The sequence below is a fragment of the Chionomys nivalis genome, chromosome 9 (genome assembly GCF_950005125.1).
Source record: "Chionomys nivalis chromosome 9, mChiNiv1.1, whole genome shotgun sequence".
In the NCBI taxonomy this organism is placed as follows: Eukaryota; Metazoa; Chordata; class Mammalia; order Rodentia; family Cricetidae; genus Chionomys; species Chionomys nivalis.
The window spans coordinates 65554767-65572901 of NC_080094.1; the positions used below are offsets into that span (position 1 = coordinate 65554767).

The window sequence follows — 18135 nt, forward strand, 5'->3', positions numbered from 1 at the left end:
GTTGACCTATATTTGCCATATCCAGATGGTCCTCAGTTTGTGTTTTCTTCCTTGCTTCCATTTCAGTTTTCAATTCTTGGACTGTTTCCATTACCTGTTTGATCGTTTTTTCTTGGCTTCCCAGGGTATCATTTACGTATTTACTCATTTATTCAAACTTTTTGTTATATTTCTCATCCATTTCTATGAGGGCGTTTTTTACATGTTGTTTAAGGGACTCTATTGCTTTCAAAAAGTCAGTTTTTTCCTCTTCTCCTGTGTTAGGGTGTTCAAGTCCTTGTGTTGTAAGATCATTGGGTTCTGGTGTTTTCATGTTGTTTTTCAGATTGTTGGGTGAATTCTTGCCTTGGCGTCTGCCCATCTCCTCTTACCGATGCTATCTATTGGGTTTGATTTAATTGTAGCGGGGCAATCTGCTCTCAGTGCGGGCTTCACTGTTTCTTGCCCGCACTATCCTGCATCCAGTGCCTCCGCCGCCCGGGCCTGCCTGCCGGTGCCTCCGCCGCCCGGAACTGTCTGTGCGCCGGTGCTTCCGCCGCCTAGGCCTGCCTGCCGGTGCCTCCGCCACCCGGGCCTGCCTGCCGGTGCCTCCGCCACCCGGGCCTGCCTGCGCGCCGGTACTTCCGCCGCCTAGGCCTGCCTGGGCCTGACTGCCAGTGCCTCCGCCGCCCGGGCCTGCCTGCACGCCGGTGCCTCCGCCGCCCGGACTTGCCTGCGTGCCGGTGCCTCCGCCGCCCAGGCCGCCTGGACTTGCCTGCGTGCTGGTGCCTCCGCCGCCTAGGCCTGCCTGCGTGCCGGTGCTTCCGCCCCCTAGGCCTGCCTGCCGGTGCCTCCGCCACCCGGGCCTGCCTGCGCGCCGGTGCCTCTGCCGCCTGGACTTGCCTGCCTGCCGGTGCCTCCGCCTCCCGGGCCTGCCTGCGCGCCGGTGCTTCCGCCGTCTAGGCCTGCCTGCCGATGCCTCTGCCGCCCGGGCCTGCCTGCGCGCCGGTTCTTCCACCGCCTTGGCGTGCCTGCTGGTGCCTCCGCCACCAGGGCCTGCCTGCTGGTGCCTCCGCCGCCTGGAACTGTCTGTGCGCCGGTGCTTCCTCCGCCTAGGCCTGAAGAAATTTTTATCACTGTATTGTTGTGTGTTTCCGACTGGAGAGCGAGGGGGGAAGGGGATTAGGGGCAGTGGGAGGGAAATGGGAGGATGGGAGGAGGTGGAAATTTTTAATTAATAAATAAATAAAAAGAAAAAAGAAAAAAGTTCTTTATACTAACAGTGGACTAAAAATAAAGTATTCGGTTGTTTCATTATCATGTGGATTAAAAATATGGTGTGGGTAAACCCACAGTCAAATTCTGATGTTATGCTAACATGTCATGGCTGCTGTGCTCATATCTATGATTAAACATTGCTATTTTGTCATTTGTAATTTGTTGAATTAAAACCGTTACATACCATATTAGTTAATTTCATAATGTTTTTGACACTGAACTAACAAATAGCATTTCATGAATATACTTAGTTTTCCTATACAAGAAGTCCAGCTTTGAAGAGAATAAAATCTGGTGCAGGACATGACCTTAAATCTTGCTTCTTAGAAAGAAAATAGAGCTTGGTACTTGAAAGACATCTCAGTGCTCTTGCAGAAGATCCAAGTTCAGATCCCAGAAACCACATGGGGAAGAACACAATTGCCTGTAATTCTAGCTCCAGGTGATCCAGTACATTCTTCTGGCCTCCATAGGCACCTGCACACATGGCATACTCTTACATAGACATATGCACACATATTGAATAATCGCTAGTCTCTATCAGTAGTACTAAGAAGAGATGTTCTAATACCAGCTGACCCAGACCAAGCACTAATTTAATGGTGATAATAATAATGAAAAGTAATACTAATGTTTATTAATTACATATTAGCTACTATCTAAAATTATTTTTATAAATAATTACAACAGCCCACAAGACCTGGGTAATGTTCCTATTTGCAGATCTCAGCTGCTCATAGTGAGATCATGTTGTCATCAGAATTAACCTGGTAGAAGTTGGAGATTAGATGAGATTTTGGAGAAGTTTAAAAAGAACCTCACTGACTAAAGCCAATTTTACCCAGGATCATTCTGTTTCACAGATTTTAATTAACAGTTTGAAATTCGTAATATTACTTGAATTTCAGACTGGTGAAAATTGAACACTGTATTAAAGGATCCCAGGCGAAAGGACACGGGTTGCGTCACAGAGACTTATTAAATGTGATGGAAACTCAACAGATGAATGCCGGCAAACAGGTGCAAGAGCTCAATTAATTTTTAAACCCTGCGACTCAGGAGGATTGCAATGCATCGTGTTGACAGCCCCAGCACGTTGCTAATTTCATCCATGAGCTTAAAAATCTCAATACATTAGAGCATGTGAATGTATTAAATTTTAAAAAGTGGGACTAGTACTACGGTATCCTAAAACTGAAAATGTTAATTTTTCTATAGGACTTGAAATCATTTCTCTGGTGAAAAGATGGGTTTGTTTTTATTACTGAGCTCAGACTGCTTTTATGTACAAATTGAATTCCATTATTTATGTGTAAAATGGACTGTTTTTACTAAGCATGACTTTTTAAATCAGAAAAAACCTAGAAATTCACAAACAGTTTCCAGATTCTTCATTGACATGTGAAAGACGTTTGCAACCCGTGCAGTGATAGTATTAAGTGGTAAGGGAATGCTGAAGTCTTTTTGGAATCTTTTTGGATGGTATGGTTGAAAATGGTGAATTGGGAACTAAAAGTAGGTTCTGGAACCACTTGAGACTGTGATGGAGATGGGTGGGAGGCATCTCCACAAAATTCTACACACATGAACTCTTAAGGGACTATTTAAGAATTTGATGGAGACGGGGAACATCACCACATAACCTTGCACACATGAACAGCCTTAGAAAGAGATGAGTCAGAGAAGTTCTACTTCTAAAGTACCATTTCCTGAATATCACTATCTTTGAGTCAGACTGGTAAGATACCTTTTATCCAGTAGGTTTTCCTCCTTGTGCTTATTGTTCACCAGTCTGTGTATCTGGGATTGGGGAGTAAGAGTTAGTTCCCGGGCTTTTTACAACCAAGTATGAGTGAAATGTATACTGCAAAGTACTGAGTTAAAGTAGGTGGTGAAAATTAGGGCATATTGGTGAGTGTTAAGGGTATGTAGATGGAAACTTCAAGAAAGAAAAGGCATCCTATCAAAGGAAAGGGGCTAGAGAAGAAAGCCAAGTATGCCCTCTTTTTACTATTAAATCATGTGTTTATGATAAATGTGTAACAACAAATGTTTGAAAAATATTTTATGTCATGATTTCTGAAGAAACTTTAAGAAAATAAAATCAGCAGGGCTTAATTCAAGATTTTTCCAGAAAAAAATACTTTATTCTACTTTGTATATAAGCTTATTCCTCCCAATGTTTTTTTTAGCTGGAGCATATTTAGCAATCCTTTTAAAACATAGAAACAACTGTAACACAACTCCTTCCTAACAGGTGACTTGGGTGCATTTTGATTCTTAATCAAATATGTGTAATCTGCACCTACCCAAAAGTCAAGATAATGGCACCAGTCACAACTGTTGCTTTTATAAACCCACTATCAAGGAAGCGGATGAAAGGGGGAGACAAATGTCCAGTCTAATAACCTGAGCTAACAATAAGTTATTTTCAGTAGAATGAAAAGGACAAAAGCCAAGGGTATTCATTTCCATTCCCAGGTTATGAGACCAGGGAGGTTGCTGCTTTCACCAGATGCACAGTCTCTAGGGTTGACAATGCACATCTTCCCCAGGGACATGAAGAGAGAAAGCCAAACTCTTGCAACTTGATGCGAAGAGATTTGACATCCATTAAAACATCTCTCAGTAACAAGCTATTCAGGTTTAGAGTAAAGATTCTATACTTGGTCTTTCCCAGAAAATGAGATTGTTACATAAAACACCTGATGTGGAATCAGAGCCTGTGTAAGCCACTCTGAACCTGGTGCCATCATTCTAGCTTCCTTTCCTCCTAATCAGAAAAGAGGAGATGAGGAGATTTGCTGAGCATACCATCTTAAAATTGCTGCCTTATTTTGAGTGCATTTAAGCCAAAGATGATCCTAAGGACACTGAATTATATGCACAATGCTATTGTGAAGTTTCACAACCAAAACAACAAATAGCACTGATCTGGACTTCCCTAAGTGTCCGATAAATTGCTCAAAAATGTTAATTTTCTTCTAGCGTGTTTAGTTGCGCTATTTATTACCAAAAAGGGAGATCAGTGGTGTTATAAGGTCATGGGTTTCATCCACATACAATACCTGCAAATTTTGGAGGCAACATTTAACCCCTTGATTTTTCTTTATTTGTTTTTGTTTCATTTGCTATTGTTGTTTAGCTTTAATCAAATATAAGGATATCTGCTTCTTACCTCTCATAATATGGGTAAGGATTTATTGACATAATTAAAGCACATAAACATGATTAACAGAAAGTCTGCTTTCAGCATTTCTCAAGTGTATTACCTGTAAAATAAATTATACGGAGTAATTAGTTTTTGAAAATAAAAGCAGCTGGAGAGATGGCTCAGTGGATTAAGTGTTTTCCAGGAAAACCGGGGAATAGAGTTTGGATCCCCAGCATCCACATAAAAGCCAGGTGTGTGCAACCTGGAGGCAGAGACAGAATTTGGGCCAATATGGCTAGCAAGACTAGCCCAAATTGGAGAGTTCTGTATTCAGCAAGATACTCTGCTTTAATATAGACAGTGAAAAGTCATTGAGGAAGACAATATCAGATTTTCCATTTAATGCCCATATTAATTAATGTGCATACACAAACTCATATATGTGTGAACACACATGTACACCACACAAAACCTTGAGAAACATTGAGGAAGATATTTAAATAGTTATATTAATGACTTTACCATGGTCATTGTGGCTTAGCAGAGGAGTGTGGCATCTTGCATTTTTTATACCTCTGTGACAGAAGCATTCTGTTGTTTGGTTGGGATTTGAGGATATTATGTTTTACTATGCCACTTTACTAGAAGCATCAGTTTACAAAATATAATATAGACAACCTGGAATCTTCCTTTTCTTTTTGCTACTGTGTCTTTGACAGTCATTATAACATCGCTTTTCATTCTTATTAAAGGGTTTCAATTCCTTCAGGTCAATGATGACATACGTTTAAGTATTTTAATCCTCAGTATTTAACCTATTAAAGATTTTAAATATTGGCTAAATGAATGAATGGTATATTGTTAAGCATATGCATTTGTTGGGTTCTTGCAGGATATTTTTTGTGATAATGTGAACTATAATTGTTTTAGACTAGAAATCTACTGGTAACTTTAGATGCACTAAATAGTCAGACTAAATAAATGGTCCAGCAGAGCAAGACTGCGGAAACAAAGGAGTGGATTAAAATGACTTACAATATATTTTATTGTTGTGAAACTATGTTTAAGAAATAAGATACCTGTGTAGAAAGATATCTTATGAAAGCTACAGAAATAAAAAAGCAGAAACAGAAAAAAAATAAGAAAAAACAAAATAAAAATGTTGTACTCTTAAAATGATAGAAAACAAGTTGTATACTTTACAATGCAAGAGAAGTTTAGAAGTTTAATTATGGAAAATAATCTCCTGGCAAGATGGTTGAAAAATAATCTGGATGGTTTATGTTAATGAGGCTCAGGTGCTTATTCATAGCACCAGTTATAAATAGACATCAAATCAAAAACAATAAATTCTAAATCCTCATAGTTTAAATATATAAGCAATACTCTGTAAATTTGAGGGTGTACCATTAATTTATGCATTAGAAACATTTTGAATACTGACCTACTTCTCACTTGTTAGTCTAGAATGTTTGGCAAATCTTTTTTTAATTGTTTTTAATTGAGCTATATATTTTTTTCTCCACTCCTCTCTCTTCCTCTTCCCTCCTCTTCTACCCTCTCCCATGATCCCCATGCTCACAATTTACTCAGGAGATCTTGTCTTTTTCTACTTCCCATATAGACTAGATCCATGTATGTCTCTTTTAGGGTCCTCCTTGTTATCTAGGTTCTCTGGGGTTGTGAATTGTAGGCTAGCTTTTCTTGTTTTATGGCTAAAAGTCATTTATGAGTGAGTACATATTATATTTGTCTTTCTGGGTCTGAGTTACCTCACTCAATATGTTTTCTAGATCATCTGTTTATCAGCAAATTTCAAGATGTCATTAGTTTTTTTTTTCTTATTATGTAGTACTTCATTGTGTAAATGTACCACATTTTCCTTATCCATTTTTTTTTTTTTGATTGAGGGGCATTTAAGTTGTTTCCATTTTCTGGCTATGATAAATAATGCTACTATGAACATAGTGGAGCTCATGTGCTTGTAAAATGATTGAGTATTCTTTGGGTATATACCCAAAAGTTGTATTGCTGGATCTTGAAGTGGGTTGTTTCCTAATTTTCTGAAAATTGCCATACTGATATCCAAAGGTGCTATACCAGTTTGCACTCCCACCAACAATGGAGGAGTGGGCCCCTTATCCCATATCCTCTCCAGAATAAGCTGTCATCAGTGTTTTTGATCTTGGCCATTCTAACAGGTATAAGATGGAATCTCAGAGTTGTTTAGATTTGCTTTTCTCTGATGGCTAAGGATAGTGAACATTTTTTTAAGTGTCTTTCAGCCATTTTAGATTCATCTATTGAGAGTTCTCTGTTTAGGTCTGTACCCCCTTCTTTATTGGATTATTTGTTGTTTTGATGACCAATTTCTTGAGTTATTTTTATATTTTGGAGGTCAGCATTCTGTTTCATGTGGGGTTGGTGAAGATCTTTTCCCATTCTGTAGGCTGCTGTTTTGTCTTGTTGACAATGTACTTTGCTTTTCAGAAGGTTCTCAGTTTCAGGAGGTCCCATTTATTAATTGTTGCTCCCAGAGCCAGTGCATTCAAGTGTACTTTCTCTTCTGTGAGGTTCAGTGTGGTTGGTTTTATTTTAAGATCTTTGATCCTGTATGGTGATAGATATGGGTCTATTTTTATTCTTTGACATGTTGATATCCAATTATGCCAGCACCATTTGTTGAATATGCCTTATTTTTTCCATCTTATAATTTCTTACTTTTTTGTCAAAAATCAGGTGTTCGTAGGTTTGTAGATTGATACCTGGGCCTTCGATTTGGTTTCTGTCTGTTTTTATGGTATTTGGCAAATCTTTAATGTTTAAAGTTCCCCTTCCGTACCCACTCTGTTTTACACCTGACAGTAAGAGAGAAGTAAATTTGTGAATGGAATTTTTTTCTAAATGTACACTAAATACTACTTAAATGCTTTTAATATTTCATATTCACAAAAGTCCAGTGTTCCAGAGTTATCAATGTGACATCTTACAACTGAAAGACATACTCAGAAACTAAATGTATACCTCACACCCACAGCCATAAAGAGAAAGGCTTTTCTGAGGTTAGGACCATTTTTGTTACCCAATGCTGTCTTAGTATATGTGTGACCATTCATTTGCTTTTGTTGTAAGGAACTGCTTATTTGTCCCAGTCGCTCAGAACCAAAATAATCACACAGAAACTGTATTAATTAAATCACCGCTTGGCTCATTAGCTCTAGCTTCTTATTGGCTATCTCTTGCATCTTAATTTAACTCATTTCTATTGATCTGTATGTCACCATGAGGTTGTGGCCTACCAGCAAAGTTCTATCACAACTGTTTCCAGCTACTGTGGTTCCATAGCGTCTCTCTGACTCCACCTTCTTCCTCCCAGCATTCTGCTTAGTTTTCCCCACCTAGTTCTGTTCCCCTATAGCTCTGCTATAGGCCCAAAGTAGTTCCTTTATTCATTAACCAATCAAAGAAACATATAGACAGAAGGACCTCCCACATCATGCTTTTCCTTAGTAAGATGTGATTTTGTAAATGGTGTACTTACAGATGTTTAATCATGACTTAGATGACAACAGCTATTAAACTATAATGACAACATGTAAAATATCAACAGAAATACTATGTTCTTGGATTAATTTAATATTAAGATAATGTTAATTATTATTCAAAATAGCCTAGAAAGTTGCTGTAATTCTAATTATACTACTACTTTCTGTATATGCCTCATTAATTATTTATTTAATTTGGAATTATAAACGCAAGAGAAATATCCAAGACAGCTTTGAAAAGATGGTTATTATGGACTAGTATGGTTACCAAGAAGTTACCCCAAGTGACAAAATCTAGCATAAGGAGCCAATAATCATTATTTAAAATAGTTTTATATTGGTACAAAAATAGAGAAATGCATTAATGTAAAACAATTGAGAATGTTGGAATCCTTTCATATGTATCTTGAAATACAGTACTTCATCAGAATCACGGTGTGTAAGTCAATAGGGGAAATGTAGCATTTATAAAATGGAGTGCTGGACCTCATACTATAATGAAAGTTATTTTTCATGTGCATCAAATACTTATGCATACAAACAAACTCAGAAATATATCAAAAATAAAGCTTATAATGTTGGAGGGGAGGAAGCTTTCTTCATTGTGATATAATCTAATACATTAGTAGGTAAATGGGGAAAAGTGGGGAGGGGATGACTAGATGACTCAGTGGATGAGAGTGCTTGCTTTGCAAGCTTGAGAACTTGAATTTGAATCCCAGCAACCATGTAAAAAGTCCCCCGTTATTGTGGAGCAGGGACAGCAGATCGTAGAGCAAGCCAGCCTAGCTCAGATGTGGGCTTCTGGTTTTGAGAAATTGCCTTGCGATACATAAGACAGAGAGCTAAAGGGGAAAGTATTGCACGTCCTGTAGCTTCCTCCCACACAGGCACTCATATCTGCATATACGTGTACAAATACTGCCGCCCTGCCTCCACCCCATCACACACACATAATTCATCACATACAGAATTTTCTGGGTTGGCATTCATTCCACACGCCACAAAAACCTTAATTTCTGTATAGCAGGAAATCTATAAAATTTAGGTCATAATCGAAAAATTCAATTTATATATGATAGAACAAGGGTTAATATTATTATTTAATAAACAAGTCTTCCAAATCAATGAAGGTAAAAAGCAACATCACATTAAGAACATGAGCATAAGATTTATTCAAGCAATTTATAGCCGGAATCAAATGGCTATTAGATTTGAAAAGATGCCCAAACCTACTAATTGCCAATGAATGCAAATTAAAACAACAGTCCACTATCATTAGCCTACTATTAGACTAGTCAGGACTAAACAGTTATTATTCCTCATACTGGCAAGGATGTGGGGATATTGACTCTATAATATACTATTGATGGAAGTAAATTGGTGCAATCTACTTAGAGGATAAATTTAGAAGTATTGATCCAAATTTAAATGGGCAAAAATACCCTTTGACCTAAATAATTCCAATTCTGTGGACATTTAAAGTTATCATACAGGGTAAGCACTTTGCTCAGATTCTGAGTTCCAATATACTCTGTAGGCTTTTAGTGTTGTATAGAAATCTAAATTGTGCAGTTTACATATTTATTACAGGCCGATTGAATAAAAAAATTGAAAATATTTTACTTGTTTCTGTTATGGTGGCAATATGAACTTGACCTGATAAAGCCACCTTTATCTTATCTGCAATTGTATTCTGAGCTATCTGGGATGTGATTAGCAATATAAATACTTGATAAGTGAAATAACAAAATGAATTATAGAGCATCTGTACAGCTGAAGTTACTTTTCAAAATAAGGTAAGTAAACCATGTGATACATTAGTTTGCAGTTAATTCTCTTATATATACTTACGTATATACATAAGTATATATTTACACATCAAGACACAAGGAAGCATGCTTTTTGGTTGACTCTTGGGAAGAATTTTTAAAGTAACTATATTGGCAATTTATTTCATATGCAACAGCATTTTTGTTGGCTTTTGCATTTTAAACAGTGGCTATGTTTATGCAGTTTAAATTGCTTAAGATCTTAAAGGATTTTTAATGTAAACTTCTAATTTTATTTTTATTTTGCAAAAGAAATATGTAAACATTATGTTCAATTTGCATGTTGACAATGTATCATCCATATAGTAAGGGTTTGCAAGTTTGCATTTCTTGAAGTAAAAATTACCTGCAGGTGCTCCGTTTTGTGTGCAAATGCTTGATGGATTAAGACAAGCCCAATAATTATCAAATATAATCAAATCCATGCAATCATGTGTGTTGAGACATTGAAATTGCTAGCAAATTTGAGGCCTCAATTGCCCCATTAACATCATAATTTAGTACCCACAATCACATTTGATACAATGGTCTGGACCTCTACCATGGTTTTTTTTTTACTATTATATTTTTATGTTTTAAATTGAGCTATATGCTTTTCTCCCCTCCCCTTCCCTTCTACCCTCTCTCATGATCCCCATGCTCACAATTTACTCAGAAGATCTTGTCTTTTTCTAAGTCCCATGTAGATTAGATCCATGTATGTCTTTGTTAGGATTCTCATTGTTGACTAGATTCTCTGGGATTGTGAATTGTAGACTGGTTTTCTTTGCCTTATGTCTAAAACCCACTTCTGAGTGAGTACATATTATATTTGTCTTTATTGGTCTGGGTTACCTCACTCAATATGATGTTTTCTAGCTCCATCCATTTTTCTGCAAATTTCAAGATGTCATTAGTTTTTTTTTTCCTACTATGTAGTACTTCATTGTGTAAATGTACCACATTTTCCTTATCCATTTTTCGATTGAGAGGTATTTAGGTTGTTTCCGGGTTCTGGCTATGACGAATAATGCTACTATGAACATAGCTGAGCACATGTGCTTGTAAAATGTTTGAGCATCCTTTGGGTATATACCCAAAAGTTGTATTGCTGGATCTTGAAGTGGGTTGTTTCCTAATTTTCTGAAAATTGCCATACTGATATCCAAAAGTGCTATAGCACTCCCACCAGCAATGAAGGAGTGGTCCTCTTACCCCATATCCTCTTCAAAATAAGCTGTCATCAGTGTTTTTGATCTTGGCCATTCTGACAGGTGTAAGGTGGAATCTCAGAGTTGTTTTGATTTGCATTTCTCTGATGGCTAAGGATGTTGAGCATTTCCTTAAGTGGTTGGTTTTTGAGAGACAGAATATGAAGTTGGGAATATAGGGATTGCATGGAGAAGATCTGGGAGTAGTTTGGAAAGAGGAAAATTATGACAAATATATAGTATGAAAAAGAAGTAAATTTAAAAAATAGCTTTGTCTCTTGACCTCAAAGAAATATCAGGCTCTTTTAAGGTACTGGCTCTATATAATGAACTGCTGAAACTGACTCGTTAGGTCTAGAGTAGAGCTAGTCATCTCATTTTTGTCGAAGGTATGCTAGGGCTTTAGGAGGAAACAGGAAACAGCGCCTGCTGTCAAGAAAATCAGAGACAAATCTGTGAGTTTGGTAAATGTAGGGTAATTGTGATGAGTTCTACCTGGGTTAAGCACACCTTTTCCCACATAAAACTAATATACATTGTCCTATGTCAGCCAAATCTGTTAATAAAACACAAAAAAGATAATTTTCTCCCTTTATAAAACCAAACCACCCAAATTGTGGTTGAGACCACATTTTCTGTCTTGGCTACTTTATTCCATAATTGAATGAATTAGGTATACTAGACTCCATGATTAAACTCAGGAAATGGAAGAACAGACAAATTCTATTTCTGATTTTAAAGTAAAGCGTGTGGCGAAATTAGGATGAAGTGACAGGTTGCAATAGTGAGCTCCTTAAAGGCTGGGACCATGTCTCACTTTCATTAATATTTTCTTCCTTAATAGCCTAAACCAGAGCCCAGCATCTGAGAAGGTACTGAATCTGGTGTGGTTTTGAATCTTTTTCCCCCAATGGCTTGTAAATAGGTGTTTCTATCTCATCTCTGATAGTCATGAAGACTCCATCCTAGCACTCTTGACCAGTGACTGCAACATGGAAATCCATTTAGGGACTCTCACGATGACACTGAGCATTCTTCTCATTTTCCCCAAAAAGTTCAGTTTATTTTGCCCAAGAAGTCTTTGGAGTGGGACCTGCCATAGCCTGCAGTCAACCTACTAGGGATTAGATCCAAAAAAAAAAAAAAAATTCAACTCTTCCTCTTCCAACAGCCAACAGCTATCACAGGCCAATGGCGTCTCAAAAGGGGATGGGACTTGGTGCTCACCTGGCCACCTCTTTGCTGGGAGTTTGTTTGACCTAAACTTGCATGTGTCTTCTGCATGCTTTCATAATCACTGTAAGTGATCACTGCCACCATCAGCTCTTAAATTTCTGCCCCTTCTTCCAGGAAGAATCTTGTGCCTTGAAGGGTAGATTGTGGTACATAGATCCTATTTATGGCTGAGCATTCCCCAGTCTATTCTCCTCTGTGCATTGACTTATTGAGGATCTGTTATTTTCTTTGCTGCTTTTATGATTTTTCTTACTGTCTTTAGCTTGTAGCAGTTCAGTTATGATGCACCTAGATATGGTTTTCTTTATTTTATTTGCAGCACATTACACTTTTTATTACTATAAGCTAATGGTTTTTGCAAAGTTGTGAAATTTTGTAATAATATCTTCAAAATACTGTCTACTCCTTCTATTTCTCCGTCTTTGATTACAGTTGTTGAGCTATAAAATTTAGTTATGCTATATGGTTTTAAACCATAAAGAAAATTAAAATAAGAGGAAATTATTACTGAAATATCACTATTTCTCAGAAAATTTAGTTTTTTAAAAGTGCACACTATATGACATTTACATAGCAAATGTTAATGTTGCCTGTCTTTTTTCCTTATTCTTACAAAATCTCTCTAGGTGCCTTTCCTACCTCAGCTGTCTATGCAAGAAAGGACTTGCTACAAAGATCTACCCACATTGCTACCAAGACGTTCCAAGCTCTTCGCATCTTTGTGAATAATGAGCTCAATGAACTCTATATGGGACTGAAAACAGCACAGAAATTTCTGAAAACTGGTGGTCGTCTTGTTGCGCTCTCCTTCCATTCTTTAGAAGATCGCATTGTCAAACGATTTTTGCTTGGGATAAGTATGACAGAAAGATTTAACCTCAGCATCAGACAGAAGGTAAGGCAAACTGCACAGCTGGATTCAAATCATGAGAGTGAGGGGAGCAGCTCTGGAAGAGCTCCTCTGATGTGGGATCTGATTCACAAGAAGGTACTTACCCCAGAAGATGAAGATGTCCAAGATAACCCCAGAGGGCGCTCAGCCAAGCTCAGGGCGGCTATCAAATTATGAGGATCTTATCATCAAAGTTTCCTTCTATACTTCTGATATTTTTCTAATTGAAAACCTTGTTTCTGAACAGTTTAATGCAATGTAAAGTATTGGGCAGCCTGGAAATTAGTGGTATTTAGTATCTTTGTCTCTAAAGATAATAAAGGAAGTTTTAACATGACATAAAAACTTTCACTCAGAGAGCAGAGAGTCTCAAAACTGTAAGCACTTGTTGATCTCTGCATTGTATTTGAATTATAAAATTCAATTCTTTCTTTAATGAGGAAATGGAAAAACTATGACATTGTATTAATGTAGGTTTATAAACTCAAGCTGTCAAAAGAAAGATAATCATATTTGTATGCTCTAAATTCCAAATTGAGTTATTTACATTTCCAACAGACTTTCTATGTCTCAAATAATTCAAGATGATAATGGAACAAATTATAGTTTCTCCTACTATAACTTTCTCAAATGTAAACTTTTTATTATTTTATTTAAAATCTGCCACACAGATGATTTTCACTAGCAAAGTCATAACTCATTGCTTTGGTGGCATTTCTCAGTATGATCCATGTTTCATGTATTTCAGAGTAATCACATAGAATTTTCCTAACAGCCCGCATGGAAAATTTGAAGTCCAGAACTTCTATTTGATGCCAAGTGTATCAATTGCCGTAATGTATAATACCTTTAGTGAGCAATGTAATCTCTCATTTGCGTCTTGTGTTTCTTTTTTAATTTTTAGACATCATGCAAAGTAGTAAATTTCTTTTTTTATGGCGTTTCCATGAAAATTAAAGCATTGCATTGATTATTCTCACCCCCAATACTCCTCTCTTTCCCTTCCCCAATTCCTTCTTCCCTTACTGGACTCTCCCTCCCCTAAACTGGTCTCTTGCTCTGCCTCATGTTGTCACAGATAATCTATTATCTTCTATATATCACTCTCCCCTCTCTTAGCCCTCTTTCTACTTGTGTATACATATTATATTCATATGTATATTTATACATACATAACACACATGTAAGTTTAAATATAGTTTCTTTCTTCATATGAGAAGAAACATATAATATTTGTCCTTCTGAATCGGACTTTTTTGCTTGATATAATGATATCCAGTTTCATTCTATTTTTGAACATGAAAAATAAAATAACCTCATTTTGTAACTGAATAAAATCCCATTGCTTATATGCACTATATTTTATTTGTGTGTGCATGTATTTTTTTGTGTGTGTACACAGATGTGTGTGGGTGCTCATACATGTGTGTTTGTTTATGTGTAGGTCAGAGGTCAATGGCAGGTGTCTTTCTCAGTCATCTTTTTGAGATAGGGTCTGTTAACTGACTTCAAGTTCACTGACTGGTTGCAGTGTATTGCCAGTTAGCTTCAGGGATCTACCCATCGCTAGCTTTTCATCCTGGAATCTTAGATTTTGCCCTTGTACCTAGTAGTTAAGGAAATGATGCCAAGAACTGACAATGGATTCCATGAAATTAAAATCAATAAAAAGAGGCTGTGAATGTGATTATAAATGGACTAGTGAATAGACCATTCTTAAAATGTGAAGTGCAGATGTGCAATATTCATATAAATGGCTAACATCTTTATACATGAGGAAATAGAAGTGAAACTTGAGAGACTGTTTCTCCCATTCAGAGAAACAATCATTAAGAAAACAAATTCTGCTTCCTGGGGCCCTCCATTTGTGTCCCTCTTAGGGTCCTCCTTTTTACCTAGCTTCTCTAGGGTTGTGGACTGTAGCCTGGCTATCCTTTGCTTTATGTCTAATATTCACTTATGAGTGTGTACATATTATCTGTCTTTCTGGGTCTGGGCTACCTCACTCAGGATGATTCTTTTCTGGTTTCATCTATTTGCCTACAAATTTCATGATGTCATTGTTTTTTTTTTTTTACCTTGGAGTAACACTCCATTATATAAATGTACCACATTTTCTTTACCCATTCTTTGGTTGAGGGGCAGCTAGGTTGTTTCCAGGTTTTGGCTATTACGAATAATGCTGCTAAGAACATAATTTAGCAAGTGTCCTTGTGGTATATGTCCAATAGTTAAGATCTCTTGGGTAAACTGGGAGGGAGTAGAAGGAAGAAGATGGTAATTAGAACATGAGGGCTTGAGATGGCCAAATTGGGGGGAGGAACGGAGAGGCAGAACAATGAAAGAGATATCTTGATAGAGGGAATCATTATAGGTGTAGGGAGAAACCTGATGCTAAGGAAATTCCCAGTAATCCACAAAGATGACCCCAGCTAAGACTTCTAGCAATAGTGAAGAGGGTGCCTGAACTGGCCTGACCCTGTAATCAGATTAGTGACTACCCTGTCATAGAACCTACATCCAGTAACTGATTGAACGGATGCAGTGGTCCACAGCCAAGCACTGAGCTGAGCTCTTGGAGTTCAGCTGAAGAGAGGGAGTAGCGATCATATAAACAAGGGGGGTCAAGATCATGATGGGGAAAACCACAGAGACAGCTGACCCAAGCTAGTGGGAGCTCAGGGACTCTGGACTGACAGTTGGGGAGCCTGAGTGGGACCAAACTTGACCCTCTGAATGTGGATGACAGTTATGTGGCTTGATCTATTTGTGGAGCCCCTGGAACTGGGACCAGTACTTATGCCAGGTATATGAATTGGCTTTTTGGAGCCCATTCCCTATGCTGGGATATCTTGCCCAGTTTTGATGCAAGGGGAGAGGCCTGGTCTTGCCTCAACTTGGTATGCCAGACTTTGTTGATGCCCCATGGGAGGCCTTGCTCCCTCCAAGGAGTAGATGGATAGAATGGCAGGAGGTGAGGGGCAGGAGAAGGAGAGGGAGGGGAACTGGAGTGGGTATGTAAAATGAAAATAAAATTTAAATAAAAAAAGAAGATAAATTGTGGCCTCATGGACATAAAAGGAAAGCCTTGTACCTTCCTAGGGAAAGTGTGACTTAGTCTAGTCATTATGAAGATCAATTTGAAATTTCCTCAAAAAAATAAAAAAAAAATCATCTGGAAAGAACAGATTAACCTAACCTTAGCCAAGGAAAGAGGTGTATGAGGTGGTATGAAGGTAGAAAAGTGAGAAATGGAGCAAAATCGGCTAAGCGGGGCAGGCGTTAAGAGAGTAGACTTGAGGCAGGGCTACAACTGTCATCGTTAAGGTTTTCTTCCTGTGAAGAGACACCAAGTTGACCAAGGCAACTCTTCAAAGGAAAACAATTAACTGGGCTTGCTTACAGTTCATTTAGTCCATTGTCATAATGGTGGGAAGCATGGTGTCATGCAGGCAGACTTGGTGCTAGATAGGTTTCTGAGAGTTAACATCTGGATCCACAGGCAGCAGGAGTGAGCCAGCCACTAAGCCAGGCTTGAGTTTCTGAAACTTGAAAGCCCACCCCTCAGTGACATACTTCCTCCAACATGGCCACACCTATTCCACTAAGGCCATACCTCCAACAGTGCTATTCCCTAAGAGTCTGTGGGGGCCATTTTCATTCAGACAACCGCAATAACCTATACTAAAGACCTTTGTAAAAGACATGGAAACCTAACCATAGTAGAAGCTTCCTACTATGAGTGTAAAAACTTTCCACAATATACACATATATAAATTCCCAGAATTCTCCTGTTCTTATTGCCCCACCTATACTTTCTGCCTGGCTACTAGCCAGACAGCATTTTATTAAAGCAATACAACTTACAAATCTTTACGAGGTACAAGATCATTGTCCCACAGCATATTTCCAAAGTTTTTTTTAAATCTTATTACAATTTTTGTTTGGAAATAATAAACATAATTATTATTCCATATACTTTCAAGAATAATTCCAAATTTCTTCTTCCCCCAAAATTGTGAAAGTATTCTTAATTGGACTTGATAATTATGCACACACATATACTCATACATACAGCTTCCCATTCAGTGTTCATGTAGAAAAGGTTAACCATTCAGGAAAAATTGTTTAAGCTTACGTATTTCTTTTTATACTCACTGCTTCCATTATCATATAAATTATGTCAGTTGAGATAATATTAATTTATTTTGTAACTTAACTCTGGGCAAATAAACATGAAGTGAAATTAGAAAACTAAGTCATACATTTTTGTAAACCTATATTTTAACTCATGTTTAAATGATTGCTGTAATATTTTAGCAGATATTTTATGTACTCAGCATTCTATCGCTGAACAAGATAATCATTGAAATAAGAAGGAAGTTTTGTGGATGCTTGATAAATATGAATTAGTAATAGAAATCCTAAATCAGAGACATATTTTTCTTAGAACTGCTATACCATGTGTTTAATATCAAATGGCACTTTGTTTGCAAAGTCCACAAATATCTCAAAAGAATGGGTTGTAGAAACAAAATCTTTTTATATTTCTCAAATATCATATTTTTGTCCAATTTTATTTGGGGGTAGATGCTATCTTCAGCTAATAAAAACACAAGATGATTTAACAGAATTTTAAGAGAATATCTAAAGATAAATTACTTTTTAAAAATCTCATACACTATAAATTTTAAAAATAAAGATTTAATAGAATGCTTTATGTAAGATATCAGTGGTCATATTTCATAATACCTACCACAATGTTCTTCAAAATCTTTGTGGTTAATTTTCACCTCAAAATCCATTCAAATTATTATGCAAAAAGTAAAAATTTTGTAGTATTTTGATGTATGAAGTAGAAGATTGTCCCTTTGGTAACAGAGTAGCATCGTATGCAATTTGTTGCCTTAATTACTGGGCAAATCATTTACCAGTAATAGTTTCAATGTTACTTATCTGATTATTCAAATGGTTGTATACAAAGATAAAAATTAAACATAGATATGAGATATTTCTGATTCTTGAGAAA

The 18135-nt window shown here is 37.2% G+C and overlaps 1 protein-coding gene across 4 annotated transcripts in view; it reads left to right on the top strand.

Moving 5' to 3' along the window:
• Mettl15 (methyltransferase 15, mitochondrial 12S rRNA N4-cytidine) overlaps nucleotides 1-14428 on the top strand; it is a 175956-nt gene extending 161528 nt beyond the window's left edge. For all 4 annotated transcript variants that reach the window (XM_057781042.1, XM_057781040.1, XM_057781043.1 and 1 more), the window contains one exon: nucleotides 12841-14428. In XM_057781042.1, the coding sequence (XP_057637025.1) occupies nucleotides 12841-13283 (443 nt within the window). In that variant the 3' untranslated portion in view covers nucleotides 13284-14428. The remainder of the gene's footprint in view (nucleotides 1-12840) is intronic.
• The last annotated feature ends 3707 nt before the right edge of the window (nucleotides 14429-18135 follow it).